The 20,088-nt window shown below is 49.5% G+C and overlaps 1 protein-coding gene across 1 annotated transcript; it reads left to right on the top strand.

Annotated features, from left to right (window-relative positions):
- Window positions 1-554: 554 nt before the first annotated feature.
- Window positions 555-14,522, top strand: CDV56_101052 (uncharacterized protein; the record flags this gene model as incomplete). Its single annotated transcript, XM_026754671.1, has 15 exons — window positions 555-750; window positions 801-1,002; window positions 1,050-1,430; window positions 2,056-2,189; window positions 2,321-2,431; window positions 2,481-2,807; window positions 3,189-4,035; window positions 5,706-5,796; window positions 5,857-6,201; window positions 6,295-8,198; window positions 8,525-8,865; window positions 8,922-9,538; window positions 10,088-10,675; window positions 11,612-13,119; window positions 13,463-14,522. The coding sequence occupies 15 exons, from the start codon at window positions 555-557 to the stop codon at window positions 14,520-14,522; spliced, it is 8,652 nt and encodes a 2,883-aa protein (XP_026615777.1).
- Window positions 14,523-20,088: the final 5,566 nt, after the last annotated feature.

Below are 20,088 nucleotides of genomic sequence, written 5' to 3'. Positions count from 1 at the left end.
GGAGGCTCCTATACCTGATATATGTCACAGGCTACGCCTGGATGTTGCTTGGCTTCGGCCTGCGCGTCGTGTTCCTCACGTGACTGTTATTGACGTCACGTGACTCTCTTTGTGTTCGCCTATTCGATCCCCATCTTCGTGGGCATCTCTCTCTGTTTTCCCTTTCTCCCTCCAACGAATCCATTTCTTTGGTTGATATCGTTAGATTCAATAAAAAGGGCTTTGGCCCCCCTACAATATAGAGTATATAGATAAGATATAGGCTAAGAAGGTAGGTCATCTTACTCTTTATATATGGTATACTTTCTATATATTTACCTAGGCAGATATATTTAATACTATATATTATACTATATGCCTATACTAGTAATTCTTAATTAATATAGATACTATAGTTAAGTAGGTATATCTAGCTTATTTTATCTACTACTAGGATAAGATCTATACAGACCTATATAATAGCCTTATAGATACTATAGGTATTAATAAGGAGGGTAATTTTAATAAAGTTATAGATAGTATATTAGGTTACTATATTATTTTACCTTTAACTTATGTTAGTACAATTCGCATTTACCAGAGGGCGGCCGTTTTCGGCAACTCCCCCGTTCCGGTTTAGCGCCCGTCCCGTGGTTGCCCGATGCGGTTTGGCGCCGACCCGGTCGGGTTTAGCCTCCCGCGCTATACCGCGCGGGGAACTGCCGCCCGTCCCTGCCTTCACCTCGTCCGCTGAACTATATAAGGCCGCTGGTGCGTTGCTCGACGACCACCTCCTCTCACTTCCTTTACTTCCCTCGCAGCACCGTCCCTCAGCACCCTGCAGTCTCGTCACGCGCACTGGACCAGCCTGCTCCGGCCTCCACCCTTCGGAGATGACCGTCCCCCAACAAGGACCGCTCAGCCTCCGTCTGCCCACCGTCGACGTGCAGCTGTGAAACCGCCAGGCGACCATGGACTGCGTCCGCAGTCTGATTTCCTGATCTTACTGGAGGGCCCAACACGGTCTGTGCCGTGTGACCAGGAAGAATGCCTCGAGAAGGTCTCATTAGGCGGTCGATCGTCATGTCTGGCTGGCTGACGGTGCTTTCCTCCGGGCCATCCAGCCTCGACAAGTGTTGCCTCCGCGAACTCGGCCAGATCATGAATACCAATGGCAAAAATGCCTCAATGGGGCTGCATCGCCTGCGATGGAGTTTAGGAGATTCCGGTTGCGTAACTAGCTCAGCGCCTGGAATTGATCGCTCGTTGGCTGTGCTTGCTGATTGCCTTAAGCGAGCGATGGATACGCCTGATTGGGAGGAATGTCGTGTCCAGGATGAGTTGCGACGAGCAATCCCGTCGCGACCTGGTGTGAAGCCCGTTCGTATCTCTGCCAATGTCCGCCAGGCTGACTTGCAAACGAAACGATGTGACGGGCGAATCCTGGATTCGTGGGTTACGTGGCCACTCCTTTGTTGGACCTCCCGCCTACTGATTGGATTGCGTCGACGCTGAACCTGTGATCGTGTGTGCGAAGCGCCGAGGCACTATCCATCATTTCTGCACTCCTTTTGGCTATGATGGATTACGGCTCTGAGCAGGATCAGACCGATTAATTTCCGGGTCCACCGAGTTGCGGATTATGGGAGGTGCGCCTGTATATTTGACTTATTTCGTGAAAGGTGTGCTTTCGGGTATAAAAGCCCCATCCTTCACCCAGAAATTCAAGCGTCGACAGTCGTTGCCTTCCCATCTCTGCCCATTCTTTCATTCGTCGTCTCCTCGTCTTTACTGGCATCTCTCAATACTGGTTTAAACAATGTCCATCAGCCTTAATAATATCAACTTCTGCTACCAATACCCTCCGCCTAAACCTATTACTGCCTCTCGTTAGAAGCCGTATTAAGTCCCTTCAACTCCAGCACACATTCCACCTCGGACTTGCCTCCTTCCATCTAAGCCAGGTGCCTCAACGTCGAGCGCTCCAACCCGGAGCGGTACTCCAGAGATCGCCCAGAGTCCGAGCATCTTATCAGGTGGAAGTACGAACGGGGTCCGCAGTGAATCTGGCATCAGGACAGAAGGTATGGCTCTGGCAGAACTCAGTTTGAAGGTGTCGGAGAAGGGTCCAGAGACGCACCAGGCTTGTGGCTTCCTTGATGAGACTGCCACGGATATATCCTGGAGCCTGAGCGCCCCTTCAGTAGGTGGTACGTGCGACCTGCGGTGGATCTGTTTCAGAGCCTTACTAACTTTGAACTCTTTCAAGCCGCCGTATTAGAGCCGGCACGAATCTAGACAAGCGATGGTGATAGCCGCAAAACCGTGCATCATAAACCAGTTGTGGTGGAGGATGTCTTGCAGAAGCAGTCGGATGGGCAGGCGTCCCTCTCAATGCAGCCTGCCACTTCTTCAGACTCTGAACTGGTTGCAACTGAGCAGGAAGTTCTAGGTAAGGCATGATTTCTGGAGACAGGTTATATGATACTAACATGCAATAGAGTTGCCAAAGTCTAGAACTCTGGGCTCGCCTGAAGAAAGTATTAAGGTCTCACGGATTTCACGCCAGAGCAGTGCACGGTCGACGCCATTAATTGGTGACTATTTATGTGCGCGTATCTCTCGGTCACCTTCGATAGGCGTCCTGGAGCACACACTTAACCCGGGAAGGGAACATCGAACTGAAAATATCCATATCAAAGAAAGGACCGTTGGAGACTCTCAGGGCCAGGAAGCCGCAAGCTATAGAGCTAAGGATGCAGGAAGTAAAGCAGGTTGCACGGAGAGCCTCAGACACGGGACCCTTGGGGCCGAAGACCAAAACGCAGGTACAGGCGGGAGAGATGATAGGGGCGCTGCCGCCTCTGGTCCTGTTTAAGTCCGGCTTAACGGACCACCTGCCGGACAAAGTTGCCGTGTCTGTTGTCATCCGCAGGCGAATATTGGAGGGCCGAAGCAATTGACACCCGTTGCTGAGAACTCACTGATCTGTCAGCCAGGCCGCCAGATAACCGCGATGACTGAGAACACTTCATCCTGAACACCCTATGATTGTGAAAACTCCAACAACGATTGGGATAGCGAGAACGGTCAAGCAGTGGATGGGCTGATTAAAGGTTATCCGACATTGACATCCAGACCCATTCGCGAACCAAACGTACGCCTGGCAAAGAGATGTAGGTGTCCGCCCGGAGTTGAGACAACGGCAGGATGTACTTCGGCGTTGGCCGATGACGCCACGAGAGAGCATTCAGGTTCACCCCAGAGGCCGCCGGAAAACGTCTTTCCGTCCACCTCTGGTGAAGCGCAGGAGGTCTTTGGCCGAGGAATTTTGCGCATCCAACCCCATGGACCTCGGAATGCGTATGTCATCACATTTCTGCCGGATGTCGTCCAACCGGCGTCTATGTCATCGATGTCCGAGATGCCTTGCGAGAAGCCGTCCCACTCCACTGGCTGTGGACCGGCGAATCCGGCAAATGCCCGAGTGGCTGACGGTGTGCCAGGTGGAGAAAAAGATCTTCCCATCGACCCTTTGATTCTCGCCGATGATGAGCCGTGGGAGGCGGGAGATCTACGTCAGCCCTTCTCTCTGGGTGACGATCCTAAGCCTTCGGAGACGATATGTCCATATCCAGACCCGTCTCCCCTTTTCTCCAGTGCAATTGAACAGCAAGACTCCGTCATGCTGAGGCAGGACAAAGATGCTCAGTTTATCAGCTCCCCTCACGACTGTCACAGCGTTGCGGCCGGCAATCCTCCCTCCAGTAACCCTCCGGGTCCCGCCCACGGTGGTAGACAGTCTAAATCTCGCAAGCGAAAGCCGCGCCGACCGGATGGACAACAGCCCAAACGGGTTCGAGGCCCTCATACGTCCACCCCAGAGGGGAATTCGTTTGCAGCGCTCCACACTCATTTCATGTCTCTGCTGCTTGACAAGCGTTTGCAATTCCTCCCTTGGCTGTTGGAAGGTGTCCTGCCACATCACATGCCTAGGCCTGATCCGCTGACAACTGGGAATGGAGATGCGCGGCCAGCAAGTCGCCTGACTCAACGGTCCGATAGTAGTGAGCCTCATGGCAGCTCCAGAAAGGGCATGCCGTGGTCATCCGAAGAAACAGAGCTCCTACTGAGACTGAGGAGGGACGAGCAATGACCTTGGTCGGAGGTGACAAGATTGTTTTCGGACCAGTTTCCGGGCCGGAGCCGGGGCTCCATTCAAGTATATTGGAGCACAACCCTCAAGAAGAGAGCACATTAACACAGTATGCCTTTCCGTCTCTTGATTTTCTTTCTGTTTCCGAAATCTACACAGTGCCATTTGTAGTTGTAGAATGATAGAGTTGTGGATGCGACCGACCGCCATGTTCTGCATGGCACGACGGCCGGTAAACAGCAGGTGGGTGGACAATAGGAATATCAGACCAGAGAATCCCGAAGTATTCCCGATTTCCGAACAGGGAGGGAACTTCCCACCTCCTTAGGGGAACTTCTCCTTTTTCATGGGGACTTCCCACAGGATGACTTCTGCAACCGACAACTGAAAGTGTCTGTTCTATTCCACGAATCCCTCAGCGTTTGCACAGATGCATTAACCCAAGGATACAAACCGCAACACAAAGGGGAGACCTTAAAAAACTTAGCTGCAGGGACTACCCAGGTGTGGAGCGGTAGTGTCCATTGTGCAACCAAATGCCATTCATGCGAAGAACGAGCATAAGCAACAAGCTAATTCTCAAGTATCTAGATACATCATTTTCCAGCACACTTCCTGCGAACTATCCTTCCTCAGACTGATACTGGTTCCCTACCCTTCGGCCTCCTGATGTTCAAACTGAGGATACATGGCCTCGACAGACCTGACCTCCTGACCGTCATCGTCTTCACTGCACGAAGGCCCCAGCACCGTATCATCTTCGACTTGTAAGCGTCCCATTTCAAAATCGATCAGAGCGTCGGACTGGCGCTCGACCAACTTATGCAGTATTTCGTCAAATGGAATACCATCCGTAGAGCACTTTTCGATGCAGGCAAGCGTAGTATACTGCAAGATTACTCCCCATCTGTGTATACTTAGAATAGGAAGATTAATATCAAGTTATCCACTTACACCCACTGCACACAATGGCAGAATTCCCGTCGCTCTGTAAGATGATCGGGAAACCACATGTACTTTTTTAGCTCATCAATTGGTGGACAACCGTCATTGATGCGGTACTCAAGACTCGTGCAAAGTGGCGCGGCGGGAGTGTATTTCCCGAAAGATCTGCATTGATACATTCCCCCAACTCGTTGAAGGTGATGGTCCAATGCGCCCGGCAACGAGAGGTTGAAACGAGCTGAGCCTTGATAGAGCGTTCGGCCATGGTATCCATTGTGGAACTCGTCAACGGGTGGTCTAGAAAGGTTGTTCAATAGCCGCGACGAACCCTGAGGTATACCGGCCTTAAGCAGTAGAAGCTCACTGCTACTAGGACGAATATAAACCAAGCAGCGTATAGATGTGACGCAAGGCAGGTGAGGGTGTCCAACATCACAGATGGACTGGATCCTACACTCGGAACGTATCCGCTGAATTAGCCGTCAGGGAGCCACATGTCAAAGAGCAGGCGTTATAACTTACTTGAGCCGGTTTCTCAATCAGTAATTTTCCACAGGTAGAGGAGGAGTTGGGTTATATGAAAACGGTGGCTCGGTGTCGCTGTTCAGGCTGGATACCGGCCTAGAATCCAAAACACCACCTCGCAGGGACGAGTTCACCTTGAGCACCCAACCGCAGATGACGCCCATGCAAGTCATTTTGTGGCCGTCCATAGAGTGAGTTGCTATGAGGGGGATAAACCGCGCAAAAGCACAGAATACGAATATCGCAATCAGCCCTCGACAAGGGACCATGGCCGTGCGGAGAAGCAGACTACCAAGGTGCTGGAAACTCAACCTGTCGTACAGAAGTGGGACTATGATTACCCGGCCGATGGAGGACTAAACCAGACCCTCACGACTACCAGCCACGATGGGCTGACCACCAAGAAGGAGGTTAGGTATTCTCTAGTGACTGGGCAAGCTATCGCCCATACAGACCAAAGTTGTGTGCAGGACCGCTTCGACTATGATAAACTTGGCCGCGTCGTAAAGGCCACAACGGCTCTTGGAACGCCGTATGAAGCGGCACTGTCCCAAGAATACGCCACCCTAGAAGACGGACAGGGAGCTTCCCTGACGGTAACCGACTCCAACGGGGTCCAAACACGCTACATCACCGACGGCTTGGAGCGGGTCTGCAGGGTCGAGAAACAGGATGCTGATGTCTCCTAGACATCAGTCAGGGCATCTAATGAGACGTTCCGAGTGGTACAGGAACGCAGCTATAACGAGCTGGGGCAATGCGTCAAGGTGGTCGAGATTGACTGGCTGCGGAAGAAAGACGCAGCACCGACGGAACAGCGGAGCGTTCAGACTCTGGAATACGACGATTGGGGGGAGGTCTGCAGGACAGTTAATGGCGACGAGATGGCGACCATCTCGCTCTACGATCCGACTGAGTTGACTCGGACGGAAGGCATCGAGGGTGAAGGCCAGAGCAAGGCATACCTCAATCTTTTCGGTTCCACGGACAAGATAGAGCTGCTCACAAGGAAGGGGAAGGTAGAGAGTAAAGTTGAGTATCATTACGATGGCCTCAGCCGCCTTGTTGCCGAGGTAGATGCCTTGGGTCGCACCACAGAGTACGAAACCGACTCGTTTGATCGAATCTCAAAAATCACTTGGCCTGGTAGCCGAGTGGTCGAAACCCGCTATGCAGGCCACAGTGCCTCTGCATTGCCCGAGTCCGTGACCGTCAATGGACGCACCCTCGGTGCGCAGTTATATGACGGGCTTGATCGTGTCAAGGAGAAGACGATCGGGACCCGCACCACTCTTCAGCACTACAAGAACAGCTCGCCAGAGCCGCACGAACTCATCTCGCCAAGGGGCACCCGCGCCGACCTCGAGTACGAGCCAAGTTCGGGGTACGCGCTCACACACAGAATTGCCGTTAAAGGCCAAGGCACTGCCGGAAGTCCCAACGAAGACAGCTACGGGTATAACGCGCGAACTGGGGCGCTTTCAAAGCTGAGAAGCCCATACATTACTGTTGATCTCGAGTATCTTGCCTCCGGTCTTCTGTGGAAGGAGACGATCCAGGTGGCCGATGGACCTAAGTTCTCTACCATCTCTACCTACACCATGGCGGGGAAGCTGCAGGGATACACGGATGTACACGGGCATGAATATGAAGCCCAGTATGATGCTGATGGCCGAGTTGACAATTTGCTCCAGGGATCTCTGAAAGTCGGGTTCACCCACAACGAACGCGGTTATGTCTCGGAGGCAGAAGTCAAGGACGAAGATAGAAATAGTATCCTGACTACTCGTTTGTGGTATGATGACTTTGGCCGCGAGACGGACCGGGCGATTCTTCATGGAACTAAGACCCTGTTCAAGCTGAAACCGATTTACGGGCCCACTGGCCTGGTGGCTGAGCGGGATCTCAAGGACGAGGATGACAAGGTGCTGCGGCACGAAGGATTTGAATACGATGTTCACAACCGCCTTGTTGACTATACCTGCAGTGGTGAGGAGAGTCAGCTGCCTGTCGATGAGCATGGGCATACGATCCTGGGTCAGAAGTTCGAGTTTGACGATTTCGAGAATCTGAGCAAGGTTATAACTCGCTTCCAGGACGGGAGTGAGAATGTCGCAACCTATACCCCTAGCGAAACCAATCCAACGCAGTTGGACAAGATCACAAACACGCACAAAGACTTCCCTGCCGACATTGACTTGGAATATGATGAGAATGGCTGCTTGACCCGCGATGAGAAAGGTCGCACCCTAGAATATGATGATATGAATAGGTTGATAGCCGTTCGAGACGCCGGTGGTAAGACGGTCAGTGAGTACCTGTACGATGCGACAGGGAGACTAGTCTGTCAAAGAGTCCCCAATGAGCCAGACTACCATCTCTTCTATTGCGAAGACCAGCTTATAGCCGTCAAAGCGGGCGACCGCAAGATGAGCTATCTGTCCGATGGCGAGGTATACTGGGGGCAAACAGTTCTTCACGAGGAGATCATCGAAGACATAAGAAGAGCGAAGCACATGTTCACCCACTGTGATCTCACAAACATTATTAACTCACTGTGGACTGATGATGACCCCAAATTCATCCACCCGAGGTACAGAGTGCAACTGACATTTGCCATTCTGATATATTGCTACTCGGGGGCTCGAATCGGCACGTTTATACCAGACACGTCGAAAGCGGATGAACGCGGACTGTGATACAAAGTATTTTAGCAAACCCGCAGCGCATTGGTGTGGATATGCGCTGACCAGTTATAGGATATTGAGCTCTATATCTATCGCAGACCAGACGGAGAGATTGAGCTTTTTTCCGCCTTAGCGAGACATGGGTTAAGAATAATGATAATCCAAAGCATACAGCGTATGTCGGTCCTGGAGATACCCTCAAGTATCCCCTCACCTAATAACACGAGCCCAGTTTCCGTGTCGCAATGAGAGAGCATGGAAAGCTACGGTTCAATCCTGTTGCCTTCCCGTTGGAGATGGCTTTTCAGGATGGTGCTTTCCGGCATATCCATTCGCTGGATACCTTGAAAAGGTGGAATCCTAATCATAATGAGCCAATCCCACTCCTCTGGGCATCATCTGTGGCCGAGGAACCTGTTTTACGAACCGTGACCAGATTTGGTGGAATATCAAAGCGTCCATGGACACGAGAGTGTTTCTGCAGTCTATTCAGGGCAGTTGTCATCAACGCTGGATATCCAGAGATCATTACGATCCATACTTTGCGACGTGGCCTTGCCAATAGGCTTGACAGTACGTTTTGACCCAGTTGTCCTTTTTGACCAGCAAGAGCTAACATCTGCCTATAGAAGTGGCAACCGATGCTGAGAGGAGCCAGGTCCTCACACAAAAGGATCCGAATGTTTTCGGAAGAAGTTACATAGACAGCACCTCAGCGCTAAGCCCCATGGATGTGTTCCTAGGTGAGGCAATGCGCCTCGACCACGTCGAGTATCTTAGAGGTGTGGGCAAATACCGTGCAATAGGATATCCGAGACATTTGCCAGCGCAGAGACAGCATGCTATTCAGCAAAACCAAGACCTGCAGGAACTCGGAAAGCGACTTCAGGAGCTGCATGTACAGCAGAAGGCCAACGACGATGATTCTGATGGCTATGAGGATAAGGATGACGACGATAGCGATGCTGGCGATGCTGACGCGGACGCCAAGTTTGCCATCAGGCTAACAAAGAAACAAGTGCAAGTCTTGAAAACTCGTCTTCACGACGCCGAGTTAGCTCAATATCGGAAAGAGTGGATCGAAAGTCGAGTGGAAACGCAGGTAAAATCAGGAGGCAAGGCTTCGGAAGCGATCGTGTTTAACGATATTACGCGCTGCCTTTGCAAGGCTCAGCCCGAACGTCGGCATCTTGCTGAGATGATACCCTCGGAAGAGCTCCTATCCTATCAGGAGATGCTCTCCGCGGTAGAGAGCCTGCTGTCTTTATGTACCAAAGACTATGATGTTTTCTATCGTCCTGGGCAGGAACCGCTGAATGGAAGATGCCCAGTCAGCCATTGCAAGCATTGCAACCTAAATGGGTAAGTCGGACCCCTGGAAAATGGTACATACGCCATCCTTGTATCCTAACATACTGCTAGACTCACTCGTCCGAAACGGTCTAATCATGTTCAAGCTTGCCAACTCAAGGAACGCTGTAGAGCCCTAGGTTGTAAAGAGGCCCAGCTGAGGTATTGCTATGAATGTTTTGGATTTTTCGCTGGGGAGCAATGGGAAGAGCATTGCAACAACCATCTTGAACATGATGTTTCCAGAAGATGCGAAATCATCACATATTGCTATACCCTCATCCGACCTGGGTATTGTCCTTTATGCCTAGGCTGCGATAGCCTTAAACCTTCGGAGCGCATGAATGCCTGGAAACAGAGCAACGAGTTGAGAGCTCATGTCAACAAAGACATAAAGAAGATGCGAGGAAACTACATGTGTTGACACCCGATGTGCCAAATCAAGTTCGACTCTGAGATCCAACTTCGTTACCATCTGAGTGATATACATGGGCTGCACAAGGCAATCTGGGATGAAGCGGATGATCCCTCTGAAAAGGAAGACTCGGCTCAAGCTGACTTCTCCGTCAATACCGGTAAGAAGCGACGGCAAGGGCGGGTTGGGCAAAGGGACAAGAAAATACAGAGAGTTGGCAACGGACAGGGTGAATGTCTTCAAATCATCCAATGGGAGTATCCAAACTCTCCTAGCCATCCTACACCCCTGGCCCCATCTGCTGGCGACAAGGGACAAAGCCCGCATTTGGCAAACTCAAACGAAGCAGTTACTTATTTTTGGGACCATCATGCCGAGAACGCCTTGGAGGCCGACGCTGAAGCAGGAACAACATCCAACACCAGCTGTGGCAGTAGCATTTCTAATGGAGACCGCCAACCTCACTGGGATGGCTCTATTTTCTGTGGCTCTGACTCGTCCACCCCCCTGAGCCTTACCGCAAGCGTTTCGTTTGAACCTTCAACGGCCGGAACTAGTCCTGATCTTCTACCAATTGATCCGCAGATACTCCAAGAAGCCAATAACCCGCCAGTTGGAGTAGGCGGACGCAGATTAATCCTTGATAAAAAAAGGACTCAGCGAACCTCGATGCTGTGGAAATAGTTTTGAGGCTAGCACCTTACATGGTATCTGTTCATTGGAAGATAAAGGTGAATTCGTAGATGGCTAGGCTCAAGGAAGGTAGAAAACGCACCAGACAAGTCTATTGAAACCAAACTGAGTATCGATCACAGCTTTGTCCCTGGCTAAAGTTCACTGCCTTTAAGGAGCACTGTTGGTCTTGTTTTAATGTGAACCTGATAGCAGCACTAGTCCTAAGATTGGCTAGATGAGAATGGCTACTACAGGTATATTAACACGTGATCAACGCGCTTTACGAAATGTACCTAATTGCTGCCTTGATGCCTGATATTGTCTACTCTAGATAGAATTACCTACTGTAGTGGTATTTGATATTTGATGACTTTGATGAAGGTACTACCTCCTAAGTGGACTCCTCCACTAGATAAAGAAGAATAGCCTATGACGAAGAATCTGGCAAAGAATACATGATTATATTAAAATATGATGTCTAGACGGTGCTTCTTTGAGGGTTACAGTATTTCCAGTTATAAATGGTTTTCATCAAAATGCTTTGCAACTTGTCTAGTACTATCAGGCAACTACAGTGCCACAAGCAATCCAGTATGGACTTCATCAGGGACTCAGACTATTAAATGCCCTCATTTGACTTTGGAGTGGTCTCTGTTCAGGTTCATCCAAATGCTGCCACGTCAGTGTGGCTTAGACACTTCTCCTTCGGCTAGGGAAGTGATCAGCCTCATTCACCTCAACCTTTGCACTGCTTAGATCTCTTCTCACTATCTACCAAACTCCGTCTTCGACGTCAGATCAGATGCAGAGTCCGTGATGGCTCTTAGAAGACCATCTCGTACAGATATTCGGGCTACGGATCCGACAATATCCCTTAAGGCAGCGTTGCTGAGTTTTGAAGATATCCTGACGGAGGAGCAAAAGAGACAGTATCACGCCAATACTACGAAACCAGATGCTGCGAGCATCATTGCTTTCGTTGCAGACATCGATGCCAACAACAACAGTACGAACAGGAGGTGTGTCGCGCCACGCTTGTGCACCTTTCTGGAGGCAACACAACAGTTTAGCAGCGTCGTGGATACGTTTGTTAGCTCCAATCCCACACTCGCCGCCCTAATTTGGGGAGGCGTGAAGATGGCCATATTGACGGCTAGCAATGTCGCGTCTTACTTCGACAAGGTTACCAGCATGATCATGGGAATCGGAAAGTCGTGTCCGACGTATCAGAAATTTGGTCAACTCTATCCCGGCTGTGTCGGGCTCCAACGTGCGTTATGCGATTACTATGCCATCATTGTGAAGCTGTGCATCAAGATCATCGAAGTCTCACGGCGGACTGCTATTACACAAACATTAACAGCCATCTTCGTTCCCTTCGAGTCCGAGTTCAAATCTTCGCTAAATGAAGTAGACCAAGCCGCGAAGGATATACAGTTGCAAATATCACTTGCCTCGAAGCAGACTCTTGAGGAAGCAAGAAAGTTACTGGAGCACGAAAGCCAGGACAACACAGCATTCCGGCGGTTGACGTCGAAGTTCCAAAAAGAGACCGAAAAGGAGCATGCTGAAGCAAAACAGTTGCGAATCATTCAGATGGAAAGAGAAGCTGCAAAGTTGAAATCTAGCATTAGAGATAATCTTTCGTCCGTCAACCATGTTAAGCCATGGAAGCAGGCTATGCAACAACGTGTTCCCTCCACAGCCGAGTGGCTGCAGCAGGAATCCCTTTTTCATCAGTGGAAGGACGACCGGGATACTGCCATCCTCTGGTGTTCAGGCACAATGGGTGTGGGTAAGACAGTGCTCATGTCTAATGTAGTAGCCCAACTGCATGCATCACGCAAAACCAACGACATTATATCCTATTACTTCTGTCGCGCTGACGATGCGCCAACCCTGTCAGCAAGGAGCATTCTGGGAAGTCTCGCTCGCCAAATATTAGATTCCCAGATCGAGAATGCCGAACATGAAAGTCTACGCGCCATAGACAAGGATAGTCGTGACCTCGACACAGCTAAGGTCATTGATTTCTTATTGTCTCACCTTCAGGTTGGCAAGACGTACTATCTAGTTCTCGATGGTCTCGATGAATGTGATGGGGGCGATATTCAAATGGTGGCGCGGAGCCTGGCTCAACTCTGCGACAAGCATGTTAGTGACATCAAAATTCTCTGTGCGGGCCGCCCTGAGCTTGAAAAAGAGCTATGGAGAGTGATTACACCCAAGTATAGGATCCAAGTGACTGAGAGGAAAGTTGAGTCAGACATGGATCACTATATCACCACGATTCTGGGTCGCTGCCTGGAAGAGGAGCAGCTGAAGCTAGGGGATCCGAAGCTCATCATGCCGATATCCAAAGCTCTACAAGAAGGATCTAAAGGGATGTTAGTGACAATTTGCTAATTAGAGATCATGAAATGGCAACTGACAGGCTGACTGAAACAGGTTCCTTTGGACTCGTCTTTTCATCGAAGAGCTCTGCGCACAAAGCAGTGACAATGATATATTGGAAGCATTAAAGCATCTGTCGCGTGGCTTATCTGACATTTTCAATCAAAAGCTTCGTCGTGTCCGGGATAGAACGGCAGCAAAGGAAGCATTAAAAATACTCTAATTTTGTGGTGTGGTGAAGCGATCGTTGACAGTAATGGAATATCAAGAAGCCTTGAGTCTCTCCCCTGGGCAAAAGTCTCTTAACCGCGGGAAATTTCCTAATGATATATTCAGAGCCGTCAGTGACTGTTGTGGGTTAACATTTATCAATGAAGAGGACAACACTGTGCACTATGTTCATCAAAGTGTTAAACAACACCTTTTCACCATCCACAGTCTACACTCGCCGGACTTTGATATGGCGAGAATTGATCAGCATCTCGGATTCCTCTGCATGACCTACCTTGATTTCACTGACTTTAAGCGCCAGCTAATGAAGGTCAAAGAGGGCTCCAACATTCCTATCAAACCCCTTCAGCTTGGGACTTTCCCCATCAGTCGTTCAAGCAATGTCACCAGTCGAATAGCTCTGAAGCTACTTTCCTATCGTCGTCAATTACAGCATCTCAGCGCTCAAGAGCTAGAGAGGAAGGCCCAAGAAGTACTTGGCGACCTGGAGTCTTCACGTCTAGAGTTGGAAATCCAGAAACGAGACTTCCAGTTTTTCAACTACGCCTGGACTTATTGGATTAACCATGTGGCTGATCTGGATCCTGACGCAGAAAACAAAATGTGGAGATTATTTTGCCGATGTGTAGAAGGTAATGATATTCTTGCATGCAGACCCTGGGAGTCAAAGCAGCAGAACCATGGAGAAAGGAGCAATATACCGAAGGAGATACAGTGGCTAGTACCCCACGGACATTACAGCTTACTTCTGTACTATGCCAAGCATCAGTCACATATTTTGACTGAAAATGTGAAACGCCAAATCCTTTGCAACACCGCCATTCATGACCGTTATCGCTTCACAGAGCTGATCATCCAACAAATGAACACTTCCAGAGAAACCTTGAATCGTGGATTGCTATATGCTTCGAGAGAAGGGTGCAATGGTTCAGTGACGATTTTACTCCAAGCAGCGGCCTATGTGAATGCTCGAGTGTGTGACCGAACAGCGCTGCAAGCAGCAGCAGGAGGTGGTCATCTTGAGGTAGTGGAGAGACTGCTGGCAGCAAGAGCCGATGTCAATGCACCTGCTGCTGATGATTATGGACGAACGGCACTCCAAGCAGCAGCAGAAGGCGGCCATCTTGAGGTAGTAGGGAGACTGAAACAGGCTGGTGCACGGTGACTGTTCCCAATCTTGACAATTACTTAAATAGTGTGAAAATTTCTTTTCTCTAGTTAGGACCATTCCACATACTGAGCCTTTTTGAGAAGTAAGGCGCGTGCCATTTTGGGCCTGACGAAGGATCATAAGGCACATTTGAGAGATTAATCTTATTTGATCCATTCCTGCGAGACTTCAGTTGAAGATAGAATCCGAGTATAACCCAGGACTTGACGGCCCTGAATGATTTACTGTATGTAGTGAAAGCTTAGTTTAACTAGCATGCGCAAAGAACATACGACTTTCCTTCCTTCAAGAAGAAGTACTTCCCTGATCCTGAGTCTTCTCTTCATATCTATCAATAATCTGTAATCAAAGCCTGGAACTTCAATCTTTCCTCCGTTGGTTTGAATGGTTCCAAAACCTCCAGGAGTACTTGTTTCCACTCCTCATCATGCCGTGATATCTCCCTCGCAATGGCATATTCCGCCCATTCCGGGAGGAACCCACTGGCTTCCCAGTCCACTATGCCCGCAATTTTCCAGTCCACCATGCCCGCAACTTCCTCACGCCTTACCATGATGTTTTGCGCAGCAAGGTCACCATGCGTTAGAACAAACGCATTCAAGTCCTTTCCACACAACGAATGCAGTTTCCATCTCCACTTCATCTTCTTTATAAACCCAAAGATTACACCTTGGTGTGAGTTGATTCGAGAGAGACACCACTTGTCAAAATTAATCTCGGAGTCAAATGGACCCATGAATTCGTTTCTAGCCCACTTATAGAAATTCACAGTCGGTTGGTGTCTGATGCGCCCAATGTATCGTTGCTGGCACTTCCTGAAAAGCTCTATCTGATGCCTGAGCTGTTCCTTGATAGAAATCAGATCAGGTCCACAAGTTCTTTGCCTGATTGTGCAACTCCCTTAATCATAAGCGGAATGCAACATTCAGATGAGTTACACATTTTTTTGTTGACAATTTCTGCATTATCTAGAATCGAAAAGCAGCAGCACGTAAAATCTTAACTATATAATAACCCTCTTGTCATGAAGTGAAGACAAAAATTCGGAATTACAGGAAAATAAATGGCACAACATGATTCTCAAGTCTCAACACACCCGCCTTCCAAACCACTATAGGAACATGATCTCGTCATATTCCAATTCTGGGAGTTTGAAAAAATCCTTGACTTTCGCCTTGTTTTCCTTGAAAAATTCGTTGAGTTTTTGAGGTGCGTCATCAATCGCCTTCTGTGGTACGTCGCTTGGATATAATCTGTTGAGTTCTTTCAGAACGTCTAGCACAAAAATTTGGCAATTATTGTTAACAGGATTGTATTTTTGAGTATTTTGGTTCTAGCACTTTTTTGCAGCTTCTTTAACTTGCTGCACAGTTGCTTTAGCACCTGAAATGGTACAGGTGCTGTAGACTGTACTCGCCGTGGCTCTGAAATTTGGCTGGGTCTTTGCTTCGGCCGGGCCTTTCGTGGAGAATGATGAATGCTTCTCAACAACAAGGTGAACCAGTGTCCCTGTAGGCGAGCCCTCTTGGTTTGGAATAAACAAAGCCCAGTGTGACGTGATTTTCTTATCTCTGATTACTGGCGGAAAAATAAGGATCATAAGTGTGCGCTTTGACATGTTGGTTGACAATTGTGTACCAAGGATGGCGATAATTGGGAGGTATAGGAATAGGTATAGACAGGGACTCGATTAATAAGAATTTATCAAGTGAAGCAGCAAATTACTAGCCCTCTTGATCGCAAAGAGCAGGTTCAAATCAATTCACCGAAAAATGCACGATTCTATAGAGACAGGAAAGGATTTTGGCCAGCATTTATAGCCTAGACTGTTACGGCCTAATCTCTAGGGAGCATTCTAGTATCTGCAAAGATGACATTGCTAACCTTTCTCAAAGCTAACCGCTTTTCGTGCACCTACTTCCTGAATTCAGGGTCAGCTGGCACCAGGACCAGGGACGTGCATCAATGGGGCGATACGGAGGGGGAGCCATTGACAGGTCAAATGAAACCATAAGTATTTAGTTCCCTGAATCTACTGTACAGTAAACTGCGTATAAACTACTCCAAAAGGAGACAAAGGAGACCCAGCAGTCGTCAGAAATGTGATAACTTATCAGTGAAGCCCAGTAAAACGTCCAGCTCAATGATGCAGATGACACAACTATCCACTTATTTCTAAGTGGGGCGAGCTTAACATGCATTCGCAATGAATCTCCTAATTGACCAGATCAGAGAACAAAGATGCAAATGAATAGGGTACAGTGAGAATGCGAGGTTGAAAGAGCCCTTTTAGCTTGATGACCCTTTCACCAAGGGATCTGAGTGCGTACCCAATCTGCACCTCTGCAACAGATCCTTCTGGAATCCGCAGCAGTCAAGACCCCATAGACAGTCTGTGACTGAGTATATGATTGGTCATTTCCTTGTTTAATAAGAGGTTTCAGCCCGTCAAGCCGGATTTGCACTGAGCGGCCAGTGGCGAAAGAGGCAACCCAGCATACAAGGTTGTCTGGCCATCCCTGGACGCGTAGTCTGAGGGCTAGTCGGCCTGGGAGGACTCCATCAAAGGCTCCTTTAACATCAAGAGTGAGTAGTGTGGCCTTTTTGCCTTGGTTTAGTGCTTGTTCCACATTGTGCAGTAGGCATGTTGTTAGGTCAGTAGCAGAACATAGAGGCAGAGCTCCAAACTGCTGGCTTGCTAGGACCTTATAAGAGATAGCAATCCATGCCATATTTTGTGCTATTAGGCGTTCAAGGCCTTTGCCTAGGACTGATAGGAGGGCGATTGGTCTATATGACCTGGGATTGGTCCAGTCTGTCTTCTTTGGTTTTGGGATAATGGCGAGGACTGCGTGTCGGAAGCATTTAGGGTGATAGCCCATTTTGAGGCAACCTTGATATAGGGTTAGTACCTTATCCTTGATCAGGGGCCATGCCACTCTGAGTATGTAAGTTGGTAGTTCATCTCTTCCAGGGGTTGTGTTCCCTGCCTGTAGGACAGCTATCTCCGTCTGTGTCATTGTTATTTCAGGGAACGGCAGGCTGCGGGATGGAACTGCCGGGGTGTCTATGGGTATGTCTCCTGCTTCAGCAGTGTTCTGGAGAAGGTTACGGACTAGAATATCTTGTTTATCATGCATAGTTGTTGCTGGGGGGCTGCCTGGCCTTAGGGGGTCGTTCATTGGAGGGCTGTGGTATGTGCCTGTGGACTTGTGCCATTTGCTCATGTTGAAAACATCCTTCATCTGTGTCACTGTGCTGATTTTATTTCTCTAGTACTGCTGCTGGGACCGCCTGGTCACCTGTCGGAAGTCCTTCTGGGTGATAAGACCAGCCCGGTAGTCTGTAAGCGCTTCTTTGCATTCAGTGTTCCACCATGGTTGGCCGCCTCCTTCTGCCAGGGACCTTTTAGCTGAGCCTTTGTATGCGCTGTGGATGGCGGAGGTGATATCTTCTGCAAGGTTGTCCAATCCTTCCTCTGTTTCGGCTGAGACCCTGACGCTGTCTATGTTGGACGCTAGGAGGGAGCAGAAGAGAGTGTGATCCAGTGTATTGAACCTTAAATTCTGTGCTGGCTTAAAGAATCTCTGGCCCCAGGGGATTCTGGTAAGGAGAGGTCGATGATCTGAGGTAGCGTTTAGGTGGTTTGCCAGCTTAGTATGCACTCCCAAAAGTGTTAGAGGGCTTGAAGTAAATGTAAGGTCCAGAACATTGCCTTTATCGTGTGTGGGTATGTCTATCTCTGAGATGAGTAGTAGCCCTTGCCGATCTAGCCATTCTGTGAATGGTACAGCAAAGGTGGAGGGCCCCTGTTGGAGCGATGGCTGCCACCTGCTATGAAGCAGGTTGAAGTCGCCGGCCAGTAGGACAGGCTGGGTGAAGTAGGAGTCAGGTAGCTGTGTGAGTGCTTTCACTGCATTGCCTGGCCTGATTAAGCTCCTTCCAGCATTATAGATGTTGATTATGAGGACTGATTGTCCAGAGTGTGAGTAAACCTGCAGCAAGAGGAGGTCGGAGAGAGTATCCTGGTGTGTTGGCTGGGGGCGGAGTTGGTAGGTTCGAATGCCTCTTTTCTTCCGGACATAAGTGAGAACTCGGGGGCGTCTACTTGTCTCCCAGCTGTCTGTTGGAGAGAAGCACTCATAGGATGGGTGTCTTTTTGTGATTTTTCGCGTGAGGTTGGTGTATATATATGGTTCCTGTATGAGGATGATGTCGATGTTGCTAGAGTATGCCTGGGAGAGGGCAATTGAGTGAGTGTCTGGGGTGCGGCCTACATTTAGTTGGAGTATTGAAAGCAACTCCTTGTTTGAGCGTCTTTGGTATTTCATAGTTCTTCATCCATAAGAGAGTTAAACTGGTTTGAGGGTTTGGGCGTGGTAAAGCGGACTGCTTGGGCTGTGACTGGAGGGGAGTTGACAGGTGGAGCAGGTGGAGGGGTGGATGGGCGAAAGGGGGAGGCCACAAGTGGAGCTGGTGGCAAGCTTGTAGATTTGTTAGCAATGGAGCTGTCGACAGCCATAGCCTGTTCCTGTGGGTTGGAAGGGGCCGGGGTGCAGCAGTTGCTCTCTAGGCGAGCTTTAGCTAGGTTCAGGGAGCCGGTCTTACGGATCTCAGAGCGCTGAGCTTTGGTGGGTGTGGAGCCTGTCTTGCTGGACCGGAGTGGGCATTCTTCATGGTCTGCTGGGTGCGGACCGTGGCAGTGTAAGCGTAAGCGTCTAGGAGGACATCTATGGGGGGATTGAGCGGCGCAGTTGTTGGTGTGGCCCTCTTCTGTATGCTGAGTGGAGCCACAGAGGCGGCAGCAGGGTTGGCGAGCACAGGATCTGGAGTTATGCCATTTCCAGCATTGGTTACATCGTATGATCTTCACTCTTCTAGTTAGAAGCTGGGCGTTTGTGATCATACCAAATAGGTGAAGCCGTGTGGGAAGGTTGGGTTTGCTATCCTCTAAGAAGTTGACAAACCAGCTAGAGGAGACAGTGTTGATGTTTAAAGCGCTGGTAGCAGTCTCAGTGATGGAGACGGGGGTGAGGCCTGTAACTTCAGTGACTTCTGAGGATAAGATCTCAGGGTTTACAGGGATCAGGGTGTATTGGCCCCCAGTGATCTGGCCGATCTTCCTTGGTATGTTTGTGACTTGGTAGGAAATCCAGTGAGAGCTGCGTTCAATCTGGCAGTTATTGAAGAAGGCTGATATGGTCTCCTTGTGAGCCTCTAGGGCTGGGAGAGCTTCTGGGGACACAGGTGAAAGGGCAAATCCAGTTTTTATCGATTGGACGCCTTTGAGTAGCTTGCTATCAGCGCCCAGGACGGACCGGAGGCTGGTGTAGATAGCAAAAGCGTCTATGTTTTTAGCAGTGTGATCGGCTGGGAGGCGAACAAACAGACGGAAGTCTGGGCGTTGCTGCTTAGTGGGAGGAGTCGGGGCCTTAGGCTTGATGCCGGTCTGTTGTGTAGCGGTGGTCTTCTTCACAGGGGATTTTTGAGCAGCTGACGCGTATGTGGACTGAGCAAGGCTGGACGGAGGACGAGAGGGAGGAGGAGATGGGGGAAGGGG

This window comes from Aspergillus thermomutatus, assembly GCF_002237265.1.
Source record: "Aspergillus thermomutatus strain HMR AF 39 chromosome Unknown NODE_57, whole genome shotgun sequence".
Lineage (NCBI taxonomy): Eukaryota > Fungi > Ascomycota > Eurotiomycetes > Eurotiales > Aspergillaceae > Aspergillus > Aspergillus thermomutatus.
Note: the sequence above shows the minus strand (reverse complement) of the source record. Positions and strands in the feature narration are given on the sequence as shown.